Source organism: Podarcis tiliguerta, assembly GCF_965153285.1.
Source record: "Podarcis tiliguerta genome assembly, chromosome: 6".
Lineage (NCBI taxonomy): Eukaryota > Metazoa > Chordata > Lepidosauria > Squamata > Lacertidae > Podarcis > Podarcis tiliguerta.
The window spans coordinates 19,460,311-19,478,295 of NC_139539.1; the positions used below are offsets into that span (position 1 = coordinate 19,460,311).

The window sequence follows — 17,985 nt, forward strand, 5'->3', positions numbered from 1 at the left end:
ATTAAAGGTAATGTGTTGAAAGGGCTTCTGAAAATATTTGCCAGTGCAGCTCTGCATGCGAGTGTAAATATGCAGTTTCGTGCTCAAAGGGCTATTTGTCAGGCTGTTTGCTGCGGCTTTTCTGCAAAAAAAGGGGGGGGAGGGAGGGCACAAATGCAAATAGTGGTGCCCCCACCCCACCCCGCTCTATTTTCTCCCAGCAGTTCTTTGGAAAAGGTCATTCAGAGCCAACATAAATCTCAGGGCTTCAAATGTAAATCTTTTTCCCTCAGCGGAACGTTCGTTATCGTTTCCCCGAGATCAATTCTCCGAGAAACAAAAACGGAAAATAATAGTTATTTCAAATAATGGCCCTAACTGAGAGTGGGAAGGGGAAAACAACTCCTAAGCGGATAGGGCTGCTAACACCTCTCCCCGCTCCCCAAATAATCCTTGATAACTAAGAATAGTCAAATAATAGCCATAAAGGTGAAGGTAAAGGGACCCCTGACCATTAGGTCCAGTCATGGCCGACTCTGGGGTTGCGGCGCTCATCTCACTTTACTGGTTGAGGGAACCGGCGTACAGCTTCTGGGTCATGTGGTCAGCATGACTAAGCCACTTCTGGCGAACCAGAGCTGTGCACAGAAATGCCGTTTACCTTCCCGCTGGAGTGGTACCTATTTATCTACTTGCGCTTTGACGTGCTTTTGAACTGCTAGGTTGGCAAGAGCAGGGACCGAGCAACGGGAGCTCACCCCGTTGTGGGGATTCGAACCGCTGACCTTTTGATCGGCAAGTCCTAGGCTCTGTGGTTTAACCCACAGCACCATCCGCATCCCGTAATAGCCATAGTCACTCCCAATAAGGGAGTGGGTGGGTTCAACCAAGAGGTTGGGCACATGACACAAACCACTTCTTGTATGCAAGCAGCCTAATCTCAAACAGTATTTTTTGGGGGGTGGGGAGAGATCTAAATGTGAGTTTGCCCTAAGAACAGGCAATTGGTAGCCAAGGGCTTGGTATGATTCCTGGTGCACCACTGGTTCCAAAACAACCTATATTCTCTAGGCTAACTTTTGCCAACCTAGTACATTCCAGACGTTTGGGACACCACTTCACTACGGTTATGATGGAAACGGTAGTCCAGTATATCTGGTGAGCACCAGGTTGGCAAGGCTTGTCCTTGATACTTGGCCTGAGACCTGGTCTGTAGATTCAGCAGGAGCTGATAGAGGCCCTGAGTTGGTAGAACCTGTAGCATCCTAGAATCATAGAGTTGGAAGAGCCTGTGTGGGCCCTTTATGTGCAACCTTCTGCAATGCAGGAATCTTTTGCCCAGCGAGGGGCTCGAACCCACAATGCTGAGATTAAGAGTTTTGTGCTCTACCGAGGGTCAGACTAGAGGCAAGGGGGCCATTTTAAAGCCCCACCCCACCCCACAAAAAAGGCAGCCTGCAAGTTAAAAAAAAAAAAGGACATATCCGACACTTGAAGAACATTTTTTTCTCTTAAACTCCTGGTTACTATACTATTGTTTTACTTGCAAGAAAGCAATACACACGCAGAGAGAGGAAGCATTTAAAAATGGAATCCCTACCCCAACCCGTAGTCTTAACTAGTACATTCCATTCTTTCCCCCACCTCAAGGAATTCTACCACCTCCTTCCCATCTGTTCAGCAGTTTATTTATTCCATTTTCACAACTTTCCCCTAACAGTTAAGTTCAATGTTATATTCTTCTGGGACTGTAATGGAAAACAGTGCAAGTTTTAAACTGCCCCCCCCCCCCATTATTACAGTCATACCTCGAGTTGCAGCTGCTTCAGGTTGCATTTTTTCAGGTTGCAGACCAACGAAACCCGGAAGTATTGGAACGGGTTACTTTTGGGTTTCGGCGGTCACGCATGCGCAGAAGCCCTAAATTGTGCCTTGCGCATGCGCAGAAGCGCCGAATCGCAACCCACGTGTGCGCAGATGCGGGTTGCGAATGTGCATCCCGCACAGATCATGTTTGCAACCCGAGCGTCCACTGTATTATTATTATTTGAAATTTTAATTGTATTATTACTGATGTGTTTGCCATCCTGAGCCCCTTGGAAGAAGGAGCGGCAAATAAATGCAACAAAAAATAATAAATAACCGTGGGAGCAGCCACACTCAATCTTGGCCACACCCATCAGAGTCACGCGGCCCATGGAGTATCGGCCAAGGGTGGCCTTGGGTCAAAAAAGTTTAGCCACTGCTGTTCTGTTCTGAACCTCTGCCTAGAGCCTGTGCATGTACAGCCTTATGTGTAGAATTACTGCCCTCCCACTTTGCAATGGCTTCCTCCCATATTATAACCACAGGTATTATTTTATGGTCCAACAATGAACACCTTGGAGGAAGTCAAGTTTGATTGATTTGCCCTTCCTACCTGCAACAATTCGCAAGAACCTTCAAATGCCTTCTGAAGCTCACAGGTCTCAATACACGAAGTTGCTCTTTAAAAGTTACCCTGTTGTTAGCCAGGGAAATAAAAGCGCTGGACCTTAATCTATCGTTGGCTGAGCACCTTCAAGGTCTTCTTTCTCCTTTGTTCTACATAATGAAACCAGCGGCCTTCTTTTGTGACATTTGCTCAGCAAAATCAAACTTCTGTAGGGCATGATTCATATACCTACTTTATTTTCTCTGAATCTTCCCCACCCCCCTAAGATTAAGGATAGCCAAACTTCCAACAATTGCAGGAAGAGCCATAGCAGAGTGTTAGAGGATATGCTTTGCATGCCAAAAATCCCAGGTTCAATCCATGGCTCCTCCAGGTAGGACTGGAAAAGACTCCAGATGACAGCCACTGCCGGTCAGTGTAGATGTGGGGCACCTGTTGCCTTCCAGATGTGTCATGGATTGGTTGGACACAGAGGAATGGTGGAAGGAACCAGCTGGAGAGTTGCCAAGGCTCAGAGCCAGGAAGGATGACAATGAGTGGTCAGAGGATGAAGCGGGAGAAGACTGGGAGGAGGCAAAGTAGGGAGCTGAAGAGGTAACAGGGCTTAGTGAGCAGGGAGATTCTGTGTCAGAGGGAAGTCCAGAATCAGGAGAGGCGGGAGGCCAAGAGGCAGAGATAAGTCAGGCTGGTGAAGAAGCCAGGGTGTCCCCCTCCTGCTGCAACAAGCTCCCCTCCGTTCTGGTCTCCCAGAACCAGGAGAGGCATGAAGCGGGAGGAGCAAAGACTGAGTCTCAGATTGCTTGGGGAAAACCCTAGAGAGGAGGAGACTTAGGCAGCTGTTGGAAGGCAGGGACTTTTAGTCGCCACCCAGTGAACCAGTTCTGGCACAAGAGGCTTAACGACAGCCCGGTTTCCATCCATATTTTAGATGGCTAGTTCCATTTGCACTCACCTTGCTTCTGAATTCCAGGCCCCATCTGTACTAAACATTTAAATCAGTGTCGTGCCACTTTAAACAGTCATGGCTTTCCCCAGAGATCCTTGGGAACTGTAGTTTGTTAAGGGTGCTTAACAAAGGAGGCTCTTAGTCATCTTGCAGAGTGACAGTTCCCAGAACGGCTTAACAACCAATCGGCTCCTGGAACTGTTGCTCTGAGAGGGGAGCAGGCGTTTCTTAACAACTCTCAGTTCCCTCAGCAAACTACAAGTCCCAGGGTCCTTTGGGAAGCCCTGGCTGTTTGAAGTGGTATGGTGCTGCTTCAAATGTATAGTGCAGATGGGGGGGGGGAGCACATTATCTCAGCTGTATCATTTTTGAATGAACGAAAACCTCCTGTCAGGGAAAGTTCTGAGCAGACGGGTTCTCACTTTCCGTCTCTCTCGTTTGTCCTTATAGGCAATAAGTTCTCTCCTGCATGTGCTGGGGCACTGCTATCTTGTGTCTGGGTTTATGCCCTCATCTTTGCAGTGGCCCCTCTGGCCAACTGGGGCAGCTATGGGCCAGAGCCCTACGGGACAGCTTGCTGCATCAAGTGGAAAGTGTCCACCAGAGAAACGAAGTTCTACATCGGGGCCCTCTTTGTCTTCTGCTACATCATTCCTTGCCTCCTGATCCTCATCTCTTACTCCCTCATCCTTTGGACTGTGAAAGTGTCCCGAAGAGCCGTCAGGCAGCACATGTCCCCGAGGACCAAAGCCAACAGCGTCCACACTCTGATCGTTAAGGTAAGAGAACTAGATTGGGGCATAGATGGGCGCATTATTGTTATAACCATCACCATGTGTAAGTGTAACCTTCAGGTTTTTCCCTGATGTCTTAAAACTCCCTTCTGCTGGGGTCGCCAGTGTGACGCCAGCCAGCACCTCCTGCAGTGCCTCTGAATGGTCTCAGTAAATACCATGTCGAAAATCCACAGGGCATGAGAAACTGCTTTCTCTTTCCAATCAGTGCCTGTTTCTTTTTCTCTCTTTTTTTTGGAAATAATTTTTATTTGATTTTACAAATACAAAGTTATAAAAATCCAAACATATATCTGAATTACTCTGAATCTCACGACTTCCCCTCACCCCCTCCATGGGGTCCCATTTTGAACATTTGCAACTGCATATTCTTCCATACACTAACTTTTATATCAATCCATACGGTCCATGGTATTTGTTACACTACAAGTGGAATCAAAAGCCTGCCAACGTTTCCATCTGCTTAAAGTGGTCTCCTAAATAACTTGCAAGTTTTTCCCATTCTTTTTATAAAGTTTTTGACCTCTTGGTTCCTGAGTTTTCCAGCCAGTTTTGCCAAGCTGATGGACTATGCCGAAATGGCAGCCAGTGCCTGTTTCATACCCATCAACAACTTGAGTGCCAAAACCAGGATGCACATCTTCCCGTCTGAGCTCCTGAATGAGTCATGTGACCTGCGCAAGATGTGCTTTTTCAGGGCCGTGCTCACAAAAATGCACATTTTGGGGAGCTCCATGAGATTGTGGCCCCCCAAAAACGCTTTTCCCCCAGGTGAAATTGCACAATATTTTGGCACCCAAAATGGCCGCCGTGCTCTCATGTGAGAAAACGGAATGTACCCCCTTTGTTTTTGCAGGACACTTGGCGGGTTATGCTGTTTGTGCTGGCTCAGGCTACATTCACACCAAACATTTTAAAACACCGGCTTCTCCTAAGGAGTTCTGGGAGCTGCTGTTTGTTGAAGGTGCTGAGAGTTGCTAGGAGAACCCTGTTCTCCGCAGAGAAATGCAATCCCGAGAGCGGTTTAACAACCAAGAATTGTAGCTTTTAGTTGGAGTCCACCCTCTGGCTTTCTAGATCTTGTTGGTCAGCCCCTGACCATGGACTGAGCTGGCTGGGGCTGATGGGAATTGAAGTCCAACACTTGAAGGTGCTCCAGGTTCACCATCCCTGACCTAGAGTGCATAAACTTCCATATGGGCACATAATGTTTGATGGCAGCCATTTGCTTGCTTCTAAATAGTGCACCTGATTTCCATGGCATCCTCACCACAGGTAGAAATGCAGCCTTTGGTCCTTACTTGTGCCGACAGTTTGTTCTCTCAGAACCCCTTGGGGACAAAGTATAACGAATCTCCAGCACAGAGTATTATTACTTTTCTCAAAAAAAAAAAAAAAAAAAAAAAGTTTCACCCACACATATTTCCTGTATGCCATATGGTGGCGGGTGGGGGGAGCAGGGAAGTGATACATGCTCTGGAGTGAGCAAAAGTAAAATATAACCGGGCTCTTCTATCACACCAGGATGATTTGCTCACTCATGTTGCACGGCTGTCTGTCACGTCTTGACAACTTAATTTAACTGTGCATACACCTTACCCTCCTGATTTGCAAGCGTTTTGTCATCGGTAGATTAAGGGCTGCTTATCTGAAAAAGAAGAGGAGCTCCAGGGCTTGTTTATAATCCAGCCGAGTGCACTAACCAATTCACAGGTTCAGTTAATTAACTCATTAATTACAGACTAATGCAATTAATATACACATGCACAGAATATTATTTGCAGCCCCAATGTATAGCTCCTCATCAGAGGTGAGAGAGGTCGGTTTGCCGGCTTGCTTTTCTTTTTTTGCAGGCAGCTGGTGCTATTTGATGGTATCCTGCTTCTAAGGTGAGATAATTAAAAAGCAAACTAGTTTATCATACACGAGGAAGGGTCGTAGCTCAGAGTTGGAACGTCAGCTATGCATGCAGATATTCAATCCCTGGCTTCTCCAGGCAAGGCTGGGAATGTCCCCTGCCTAAAATCCTGCAGAGACCCTGCCAGTCAGTGTAGACAAGTACTGAGCTCCATGGATCAATGGCCTGACTCAGTAAATGGCAACTTCCTATGTTCCTATTGGACTCACTGGGTTGCTGCGTTCAAGGAGTTGATTTTCAAAATTATGTCCTTTCCTCTGGAAAGACACTTGCCCACATCAGATGGAGGTAACACTTAAAAAGGGAGAAACCTTGAGTCCCCTCCTTCATCGTGCTGATACTTTCCTAATTCCCTTCCATGATACGGACTGCAGCAGATTAATCTCGCACCAGCACCTCCTTGGGCATATTGTTGTTGTTTAGTCGTGTCCGACTCTTCGTGACCCCATGGACCAGAGCACACCAGGCACTCCTGTCTTCCACTGCCTCCCGCAGTTTGGTCAAACTAATGCTGGTAGCTTCGAGAACACTATCCAACCATCTTGTCCTCTGTCGTCCCCTTCTCCTTGTGCCCTCCATCTTTCCCAGCATCAGGGTCTTTTCCAGGGAGTCTTCTCTTCTCATGAGGTGGCCAAAGTATTGGAGCCTCAGCTTCACGATCTGTCTTTCCAGTGAGCACTCAGGGCTTGATTTCCTTAAGAATGGATAGGTTTGATCTTCTTGCAGTCCTTGGGCATATTACCTACCTAAAAACTGGATTAATCTGCATCCTTTCCCCTGGGGAAATGGGGCGGGGGAATGCAGTTCTGTGAGGAAGTTATGAACGTTTAACAAAGAACTCTCAGCACTCTCATCAAACCACAGTTCCTTGAATTCTTCACGGAAGCTGGGAAAATCCCATTCCTTTAAAACTAAGGACTTCCGGAGGCGGCGCGAAACAGCAATGGCGGTCCTCTTCAGTCGCTGAAGAGGGGCTCCGCGGAAAAGGGTCGTGCGCTGCGGCACAGCGACGACCCAGCAAGACAAACCACGGGTAGAGTGAGCCCGTGGCCGTGGGATTCGGCGGGTACCAAGAGCGACCCCGGAAACGTGGAAGGGACCCCGTAAGGGGCTCCGGAACGTGGAGGGGGTAGCGGTGCTGTGAATCCATCGCTCTTTCCGCGGAAGTGAAGCCGCGCGGCTGCTGCTGATGAGCGCTGACCTTTCTTCTATGATCAATCGATTTGAGACTACATACTCGTGAGTAAGAAAATCTGAGACTCTATTTGAACAACAAATTTCTGCAATTTGGCTGAAAACGGGAGACGCTAAAAAGGAAGTCAGTCTTCCGTCCCTGTTTAAAGTACTGAGCAAAGCTTCTTTAAAGTTGAAGCGCTGAAAGGAGTTTAAAAGAAGATGGAATTTACTCTGCAAATTCGGAATTGATAAATTGAAAGTTAAGGAAAAGTTAGAACTGTGTTATAAGTGGACAGAGACTGTGTTATTCCCCTTCATTCTGTGTGGATTACAAAGTTGCAAGACCCAGCTCTCGAGCTGCCTGGACATAAAGTTGCATCAGATTGTGGTGACTGTGCATAGGGATACAAAGATACAAAGTTTTACTGAGCTACTCTGCAAGTTATAAAAAAGGAACCGTTGCACATATTCTGACAAAGAACTCATACTCTCTGCAGTTTAAAGTGAACTTAGAGGGTCCCCCCTTTGTTTTGGATTTTACTTCATTTGGGAACTTATTGGTGGAAAATTCCATCTTTCCTTAACTTTTGGGGAGCTCCCCCTGCTGGATTGTGGAAATATCAGCCTCTGAGAACTGCTGGTTGTTTTGGAACTTTTATGCTTGGATGTTTACCTTCCTTTTGGATTGCTTTTCCCATGGGATTTACAATTTGACCTTGAAGCCTAGACAGCTGTGGAATGAGTGGTGCAGCAAAAACAAGGGCTGGTAAGAAAGCTAAACAGACTGAACTATTGCAATCAACTTTGCCTGTGCAGGCACGTAGATCATCTGTCCCAATTGTGACAGGTCTGCAGGAAGAACAATCTAAACAGCCAGCTCTAGAGGACATGGCTGCAGGAGGGCTTGACCCTGTCTCTAAAGAAATACTGGAGCAATTGGCTGCATTAAACAAGAAGGCCGATGATCAAGCGGTTAAATTAGATCAAGTGACAGCTACAATTAATAAATTGACAGACCAAGTTGTCCAAAATACACAGGCGATAGGTAACATTGAAAAGACTGCGACGGAAAATCGAAGACTAGTCGAAGAAGTGAATACAAAAGCAGACCAAAATAAAAAAAGGATAGAGGAATTAAGAGGGGAAGTAAGACCACTGAGTAGACAGATTACTGAACAACAGGCCTATCTGTCTATGGCAGAACTGAAAAATCGGGAGAGCAACCTTAGGATTAGAAATATCCCAGAACAAGAAAAGGAAGATTTGGCTGGTTTTTTGACAGCAGAAATATCCAAATTCTGGGGTTTGGCAGAAGAGAAGGACTTTAAAATTGTTACCGCCTTTAGATTGGGAAGTGCGGCCAGGAAGGATAAACCAAGAGATTGCTTGATCATTTTGAGATACAAGCAAGAAAAAGATAATATACTCGGCCTACACTTTAAAAATCCATTGGTGGTACAGGGAAAAATAGCAGAAATCTTCAGAGACATACCAAAACAGTTGTTGGATTTAAGAACTACATATAAAGACCTAGCAAGACTACTGAGAAACAACTCAATCCGTTACAGGTGGGAATTCCCGCAAGGACTATCTTTTAACTTGAAAGGGAAGAAGGTTAGAATCAGAACGGCAGAGGAGCAAGATAAGTTTCTAAGTGATTACGGGGAAGACCTTCGAAAAGGAACCGCAGGTGTCTGGGCACTCCCCAAGCCCGACGTAAAAGACCCACCTCCAGACACAGACGACAAGGGAGACAAACCCATTGGCTGACAAACTGATCCAGGATGTCTCTGCAGCTTTTCAGTTGGAATATTCACGGTGCAAATTCCCCTGAAAAAAGGAAAGGAATCTTTCATATATTGAAGAAGGAACAATTAGACGTTATATGTCTACAGGAAACTCATGTAACTAGGCTCCACAGAAGAGTACTAATTAACAAGAGACTAGGCCAAGAATTTATTTCATCAGATAAAGTAAAGAAAAGAGGAATAGTGATATATGCAAAGGAGAGCCTAGCACCAAAATTTGTTTTTAAAGATGAACAAGGAAGAATTTTGGCGATTGAAATACAATCTCAAGGAGAAAAATTCCTGATAGTAGGAATCTACGCACCAAATGATGGGAAATCAGAATTCTACAAGAAGCTGCATGAGATAATGCTGGATTATATTGATTACAACAACATCATTTTGATGGGAGATATGAATGGAGTTGTCTCCACACATATGGATAAGTCACAAAACCAAAACTTGACTAAAGATGGCAGACTACCAAAGACTTTCTTTGAACTTACAGACAATATGGATTTGATTGACATCTGGAGAATAAAGAACCCTCTAGGTAAAGAGGGAACATTCTTTTCTGAGGCCCACCTATCTTGGACACGAATCGACCAAATCTGGGTATCTAGAGGACTGGCACCTAAGACCAAAAAAATAGAGATCTGTCCCAAAACTTGCTCCGACCATAACGCTCTGAAAATGGACTTGAGACTCACACCAACTGGATCCTTTAGATGGAGAATGAATGACTCTTTGTTTAGAGATCAGGAGATTGTAAAGAAGGCCCAAAAAATGATGAAGGATTATTTTGAAATTAATTTGAATACTTCGGTGGAGAAAAAAACAATCTGGGACGCAAGTAAAGCTGTTATGAGAGGGTTTCTGATACAGCAGAATACTATTAGGAAAAAACTCTGGAATGGTAAAAAGGACAAGATTTTGGAGAAGATAAAAGAAGGAGAGAAAAGGTTGAGATTGAACCCAAAATCCAAAGAAATCTTAAGAGCAATAAAATTCCATCAAGCACAATATGCGAAATTGATAAATCAAGAAGTAGAATGGAAGGTTAAACAGATGAAACAAAGATCATTCGAATCGGCAAACAAATGTGGGAAACTATTGTCATGGCAGCTGAAAAAGAGACAGAAATTGAACTTTGTTACCAACCTAGAGGTTGATGGTGAATGTATTCAGAAACCTGAAGAAATTAGAAAGTGTTTCCAGAGATATTTCAAAAAACTGTTTACACAAGGTCATCAAGAAGAGAACGAGATAAATGAATTCTTAAAAAGCTATGGCCTGCAAAAATTGACTCAAGATAAACAAATAACCCTGAACTATAAAATAACAGAACAAGAAATCGAAAGCGCCATTCAGAATATGCAAGTAGGTAAAGCTCCGGGCCCAGATGGTCTTACCTCCAAATACTATAAGACATTGAAGGAATACCTGATCCATCCATTGTTGGAGGTATGCAACCAAATTATGGAAGGGAAGGGAGCACCAGAATCGTGGAAAGAGGCATTCATCATGTTGATACCAAAATCAGAATCTGAAAAGACTCAACTTAAGAATTATCGCCCTATCTCACTCCTAAATGTGGATTATAAAATTTTTGCTGATATTTTGGCAAATAGATTGAAAAAAGTTTTAAACGAAGTAATTCACAAGGATCAAGCAGGCTTTCTCCCTGGCAGGCATTTGTCAGACAACACTAGAAACATCGTGGATGTTTTGGAACTATTACAGACAAATTTAAATACAAAAGCAGCTTTAATATTTATCGACGCGGAGAAGGCCTTTGACAACATATCTTGGAAATTTATGAAGAAAAATTTAGAAGGGATGGGAGTGGGAAGGGTGTTTCAAAATGGTATTGAAGCAATTTATTCAGACCAAAAAGCTAAATTGATAGTAAACAATGTGGTGACAGAAGAGTTTAAGATTGAAAAAGGAACACGACAGGGGTGCCCCCTATCACCCTTGCTATTTATTTCGGTCCTGGAGGTCCTGCTGAACTTGATTAGAAAGGACCAGCAGGTAGAAGGAATACAGGTCGGAGAAAAACAATATAAATTGAAGGCCTTTGCGGATGATTTGGTATTGACATTACAGGAGCCAGTGCCTAGTACAAAAAGAGCTTTGGAATTAATTTCTGAGTTTGGTCGGGTGGCGGGATTCAAGTTAAATAAACAAAAAACTAAGGTATTGGTAAAAAACTTGACACCTTCAGAAATAGATGGGTTTCAGAAGGAAACTGAATTGAACGTGACAAAAAAAGTGAGATACCTGGGGGTTAATCTGACTGGGAAAAATTTGAACTTGTTCAAAGACAACTATGAAAAGTGTTGGTCTGAAATTAAAAAAGATTTAGATACTTGGTCAAGATTGAAACTTGCCTTGTTGGGAAGAATTGCAGCAGTTAAGATGAATGTATTGCCAAGAATGCTGTTTCTGTTTCAGGCCCTCCAAATCGTGGACAGAGTGGAGTGTTTTGGAAAGTGGCAGAGGGACATTACCAAGTTTGTCTGGCAGGGCAAAAAGCCCCGAATAAAATTTAAAATATTAACGGATGCAAAGGAAAGAGGGGGATTTGCCCTGCCGGACTTAAGGCTGTACTATGAAGCCGCATCCTTCTGCTGGATGAAAGATTGGTTTTTGTTAGAAAACACGGATGTCCTTGATTTGGAAGGGTTTAACAACGCTTTTGGGTGGCATGCATATTTGTGGTACGACAAGGTAAAGGTTCATAAACTATTTAAAAACCACATTGTAAGGAAATCGTTGTTTAATGTCTGGACTAAATATAAGGACTTATTCGAAAATAAGACTCCGAGGTGGCTATCACCGATGGAGGCTAAGGCCATAAAAATACTTAATATGGGGGGTGGCTGGGCAAAATATTGTGAATTAATAGAAAGAGTGGGTGATACTTGGAGGTTGCAGAGTTTTGAAAAACTGAAAGGAAGTGTGCGAGACTGGTTCCATTATGCCCAAATTTTAGAGATCTTTAAAAAAGATAAAAAAATTGGCTTCCAGGTGGAAAAATCAAAACTAGAGTCAGAACTACTTGAACCTAAGACGAAAGTGCTTTCAAGAATGTACAACTTGTTGCTTAAATGGAACACCCAAGACGAATTAGTTAAATCAGCCATGATAAAATGGGCACAAGATATTGGATACAACATTATGTTTGAAGACTGGGAAAGGTTATGGACCACCGGCATGAAATTTACGGCATGTAGTGCCTTAAAAGAAAATATTATGAAAATGGTGTACAGGTGGTACATGACCCCAGTCAAACTTGCAAAGATATACCATCTGTCTGATAATAAATGTTGGAAATGCAAAGAGGCTGAAGGAACGTTCTTTCACCTCTGGTGGACATGCCCGAGGGTGAAAGCCTTTTGGGAAATGATTTATAATGAGTTGAAAAAGGTATTCAGATATACCTTTCAGAAGAAACCAGAGGCCTTCCTCCTGGGCATTGTGGGCCAGAGAGTGCTAAAGAAAGATAGAACTTTTTTTCTATATGCAACCACAGCAGCAAGAATCCTTTTAGCCAAATATTGGAAGGCACAGGAGTTACCCACACTGGAAGAGTGGCATACACAACTGATGGACTATATGGAACTAGCAGAGATGACTGGCAGAATTCGAGACCTGGGAGAAGACGCGATAGAAGAGGATTGGAGAAAGTTTAAGGACTATCTACAAAAACATTATAAGTTATTTGAATGTTGAGAATTTGCTAAGTTTTGAGAAAAATATGCCTCAATATTGAAATTTGGATATGACTGTGACCGGGTTATGATTGAGAAAAGTCTAAATTTTTAAAGTGAATAATTAGATGAAACTATAAGAACATATGAAACAAGGTAACAATTTGCTATTTAATTTTTATTGTAAAAAATACAGGGATGGAGGATATGGGGAAGTCCAGAGGATAATGAAAAAAGATCTGGAAAATGAAATTTTCTCTTATTTCTTTTCTGTTTTCTTTTCTTCTTTTTTATTGTAAAACAGTCTTTGTTGGATTATTGACGATGTATCTTGACTCCGGAAAACAAAGCAATAAAAAATATTTAAAAAAAAAAAAATAAAACTAAGTGCTCATCCGCACAGGAGTTTAACATGGATTCGAAGCTGCTTGTATCTCAAGGTTTGTTGTTGTTGCATCCACATTATGTCCTCATCTAAGCAGAAGTCTGCACTCCCTCCTCTCTGCTTAAATTTTAATTTCCCCAATCTGCAGATAAGCCTCTGTCTGCCTGGACATTATTTGCCCTCACAGTGTGTTCCTTAGTGGGCTGCTTGCTCTATATTTTGCGGAGCTGGGTGAAGTACACATTTTTGTTTTAAATGGTTTTGTGACTAATATAAGTTTGGAGTGCAGTTCTCTATGTGTGTGTGTGTTGTGAGCTGCAGAGCTTTGTACTGATTCATCGCAATATCTGCAGATCTTACAGTAACTCCTTACCAATATGCCATGACGCTCCACATGCAGAGCCAGATTAATACATGTTCTGCAAATGGTGTATGAGCATACCGGAGTCAAATTCGGCAGTGGATGAGCCATGGAGTCTTGGCATGGGGGAAAGTGCCTGCAGGCTGTTCTACCATTTTTAAGTCGGTTGTTATGTACTGAAGTTCTCACCCTGGGGCAGCAGGGGGATACTGTAGATAGTTTTCACTCAGGTCCACATATGCAAATAAGGGATTGAAAGTGACGTTCAGTGATTGGATAGTTACAGAAAGTGTTACAGTTGCGTTGTAGTGGAGCTCTGTATAAGCAGGCTGGCTGAACCCTTCAGTTCAGTTCTGTTCTGGCCTGTGAATAAACAAGAGCTGTTTGAAGAATCGCTGTGTCGTCTGATATGTTCACCCACAACTTAACAGTTGTCCTCTCTCTCTTCCAGCTTAGTGTTTCTGTGTGCATTGGATTTCTTGCTGCTTGGACCCCCTACGCTATTGTTGCCATGTGGTCAGCGTTTGGCGATGCCAGCCAGGTGCCCGTCCTGGCCTTTGCCCTCTCTGCTGTGTTTGCCAAGTCTTCAGCAACCTACAACCCTCTGGTTTATCTGTTCTTCAAGCCCAACTTCCAGAAGTTCCTTTCCAAGGACCTCTCCCTGTTGCAAGCTGTCTGCGCCGTCTTCTGCTGCAGCCGGCCAAGGGTTATCACCCTCCAGTCCTTCCACACCCGAGATGGCCGGGCTTCCATGAAGTTCTCCACCGCTTTTACCGACCACCGTGGGTCCTGCAGGAACTGCACGGACACTTTTGAATGTTTCAGTAACTATCCCCGGTGCTACAGGCTCTCTCCGAAGTCGGACACGACCGCCAAGGCCAAGCCGCTGGCGATCCTGGCAGACGGAACGACTTGCCGGCCAAGTCTGAAGAGAACCGTGCAGGTCATGGTGCTTGTGACGCGGAAGAAGACCGGGATGGGGACTAGGAGTGTGGCTGGGGATGTTCTGCCTTCAAATATTGTCAGAGATCTTATGTGAGCGAGGGTTCGAAGGCAGGGGGAGCCCCCTTTCTGCCTAGACCAATCAGGAACGTTTGGTTGCCATTTCAAAATCCATTTTCTTCTCCATATGTATAGTTGTTTCCAAAGTGTGCTTTGCAGGCTAGCGGATACTGCAAATCTTACACCAGCATTCCTCGCCCCTCTCAGAATTCCCCTCCATTGTTTCTTTAAACAGCTGTAACTTTGTGTCAACAATTTTGCACCTGTTCCCCCCCCCCCAAAAAAAAGATCAATAATGCAGAGCAAAAAAAATAAAAATAAATCCTGCCTCTTCATAGGTTCCATTTGGCATTTGAGACGTCACAGTGCCACTACAGGCAACTCCCCACTTGCGCAAGATGTCCTTGTGCATAACTGCACATACGCACAACTTCTCTTTCTACTCTGGGGAGGGTTTCTTCATTAGGCAGAGGCACAATGGGGCTTTTCTTGAGGCTGCTCAGCTGACACGCAGCAGTTCAGCTGACCTCACACATCAGCTGTTAGGCAGGGAGGCTGAGCAGCCTCAATGAAGCCCCGCTGTCCCTCTGGCTCCTGTGGAGACCCTCCCCAGAGCCTGAAGAGGACATCTTCTTTGAGCTCCCAGAAGGGTCTTCTCAAAAGCCGCAAGGACTCTCCAGGGGGCTCCCCACAACACACATTTCACTTATGCACCCAGGGCCCCGGAACATAACCCCTGCATAAGTGGGGAGTCGCCTGTATTGATGTGAGGCATAAATTTGAGTTTTGGTTCCACACCTGTGCAGTCTGCAGCATGCTAACGTTCACTTGCACAACTAATGTTCAGGTCAATCCAAGCGGTTGCTATTTGGAGGCAGGTACAATTAACCGCTCGCATAATTGGACTGTAAAAGATTAATCCAATTGAGCTGCGTCAGCTGCAGCTCAAATGCAGAGGATCAGATCATCAGAGGTGTGCAAGGCCATGTGGATTGGTTGAACATCCGTTCAGCCAACCCATGCCTTTGGAACGGCAGGCAGGTGCAACGGCTTGTACAGTCATGTTGTTCATGTCTACAGTGGTGTCACCGTAAGGTTCTCCTCTGCACCACAGTTCTCCTTTTAAAAGTTCATCCTGATCCAGCTGCAGGTGCAGACACAGCCCGTACTCATCTAATTCCCTACAGCAGGGAACCTGAGGCCCTTCAGATGTTTTGGACTACAACTCCCATCATCCCCTGCCGGCACAGGGGCTGATGGGAGTTGTAGTCCAAAACATCTGAAGGGTTGACGAAGACTGTCCTGCAACATCTTTCTCTCCCTCTCCCTCTGTTGTTACGCACACTTTCATGGTTATTTTTTTAAAAAAAACAAAAAACTGAAGGAACACAACTCTCTCTAAAGGCATTAGGGTGGGAAGCTAAGAAATCTGAGGTGCTATTCCAACCAACCTCTCACCCTGACTTCTGTGGTCTCCATTCAGTTGTGGAAACACACAGCGAAGGTGCTTCGTTTCCCTCTCTTGCATCTGAGGGGGAATGACAATATCCCTCTACCTCATAGGAGAGGCTTGTTTAGTAGATGAAGCAACCTCATGTTTACAGTGCTTTGTACACGACAGCATTCAGTATTGCTTCATCTGATTTTCCGAGGCCATCGATACTGTAGAACGCAACAACCGCTTGTGGCCCAGAAATAAAGGCTCGTTCTACATGGAAGAATTATGACCAATGGATATTAGTCCACGCCAAAACAAGGCATAGAAGATACTGGACTCCAAGGACACAGCATCCTTTCTGGCCGGACTGCAGTCTGGGTTTCACGACGAGCTCGCCTAGCATTTTTGCTGTCGTTTTAACAATAAAAGAAGGCAGGACATACCCAACAACTGAGGGGTGAGAAAAATCGTTTTCAACGACAAGGCTGTTTGCCCTCCCTCAGTGAGTCAATGAGAGCAATCCCGTCAATTTTAGTCTGGCACAAATGAACAAACCTAACCTCAAAGAAAAACCACCACAGCTATCAAACTAGCTAGGACTCTTTTGGAAGCGGTCGTTGTGGCAAGAGACTACTAACAACCTAGAATGTTCTCTCTGGCTAGCGCACAGCGATGCCCTGCTCCTCAGGCTCCATCTGGTGAAAAGGTACAGTTGGGCCAACAGAGATACAGTATTGAGAATCAGATTCTTTTTTACAAAAAGAAAATGCAGAGCAGCTCTTTCAAAAACAACATTACGCTTTAAATAAGAGGGTGCACACAAGAAGAGCTGCAAACCTCAACACTTCCCTTCCTTTGACAAGGGGAAAAGATGGGCTGCGTGGTCAGCAGAGTTGTTCCACATCTGCAGTGTGGATCAGCACCAACCCATTCCATGGGAAATAGAAAGGCATTCAGGCAATTTCACAGGAAGCAGCAGCTTTAAGCCAATTCAGGCTATTTATCTGTTTGGCCACCCAAACTGGCCGCAGGTCTCTGAAGCAGAGGTTGAGGAGCCCTCAAGGTATTGATGGACTACAACTCCCATAATCCTCAGACCCTGGTGAAGTTGGCTGGGCTGATGGGAGTTGAATTGCGGCGCCATTTGGAGGACCATAGGTTCCCCATCCCAACCCTTGCGCTAGTGTTTCAGACTGAAGTCTTTCCCTTCACCTGCTACCAGATCCTTTGAAATGGAGAAGCCAGGGAGTCAACTTAGGCCCTTCTGCATGCAAACCATGCATTCTGCTGTAGCCCCTATGATTTGGTATTGACCTCTGAGTTGACAGTGGGAAAGGTCAGAGTACATCTGGGACAAGGCGATGCTTTCAACCCAGCTCAAGAGCGGTCCATGGACCCAAGCTACTGCCCCAAACCCAGTGGCCATGATCCTTCCCCATAACATTATTGCAAACTCAAATTTGGTGGGTTTTGTGTTTCCCCTCCCTTTTGCTACTCCGCCCCCAATTACCATGGTTGTAATAAGCCTCCTCTGCAGTTTTTGCACATCTCATTTCATCCTCGCCATCTCAAGATTGCTTTGCAGTCAGCAATCCATCACATGTCCTGACATCTTTGCCGCAAGGTGGGTGGGCTTATTATCCTTCCCCATTTTGGGAAGGTGGGCGAGCAGAGTTTGCACAGGGAGATCCAGCAGTTTTCTCAGCATCGCTGCAATGAAGTCTGGGCCAGAGATGGGGGGGGGGGAGAGAAGGAAGCCAGAGCCTTCCAGGGGTCATTAGCCTGGGCTCGCCTCCCTGCCTCCCACCAGCACCAGAACCAGCACCCCGATGGCGAATGAGATGCTTGTTGCCACTGTGTGTCCTATCAATTGTCTGGTATCATTAGCAGCTGTGCTGCTCCACACGTGCAGCTTATCTGAGAGCCCTGGAGGGAGAATAAGGCACTTAACGAAAGAAGCTGGGAAACCGTTTTGTTCCGTAGTGAGCCATAAGAGCAGAGTCTCTCCCACAGCCTAGGCGGCTGCCATACCACTTTACTCTATATTCT

The 17,985-nt window shown here is 45.0% G+C and overlaps 1 protein-coding gene across 3 annotated transcripts in view; it reads left to right on the top strand.

Annotated features, from left to right (window-relative positions):
• LOC310680364 (opsin-5-like) overlaps positions 1 to 16,838 on the top strand; it is a 72,345-nt gene extending 55,507 nt beyond the window's left edge. For all 3 annotated transcript variants that reach the window (XM_083447010.1, XM_083447008.1, XM_083447009.1), the window contains exons 5-6: positions 3,810 to 4,138; positions 13,948 to 16,838. In XM_083447010.1, coding sequence (XP_083303136.1) covers positions 3,810 to 4,138; positions 13,948 to 14,535 — 917 coding nt within the window. In that variant the 3' untranslated portion in view covers positions 14,536 to 16,838. The remainder of the gene's footprint in view (positions 1 to 3,809; positions 4,139 to 13,947) is intronic.
• Positions 16,839 to 17,985: the final 1,147 nt, after the last annotated feature.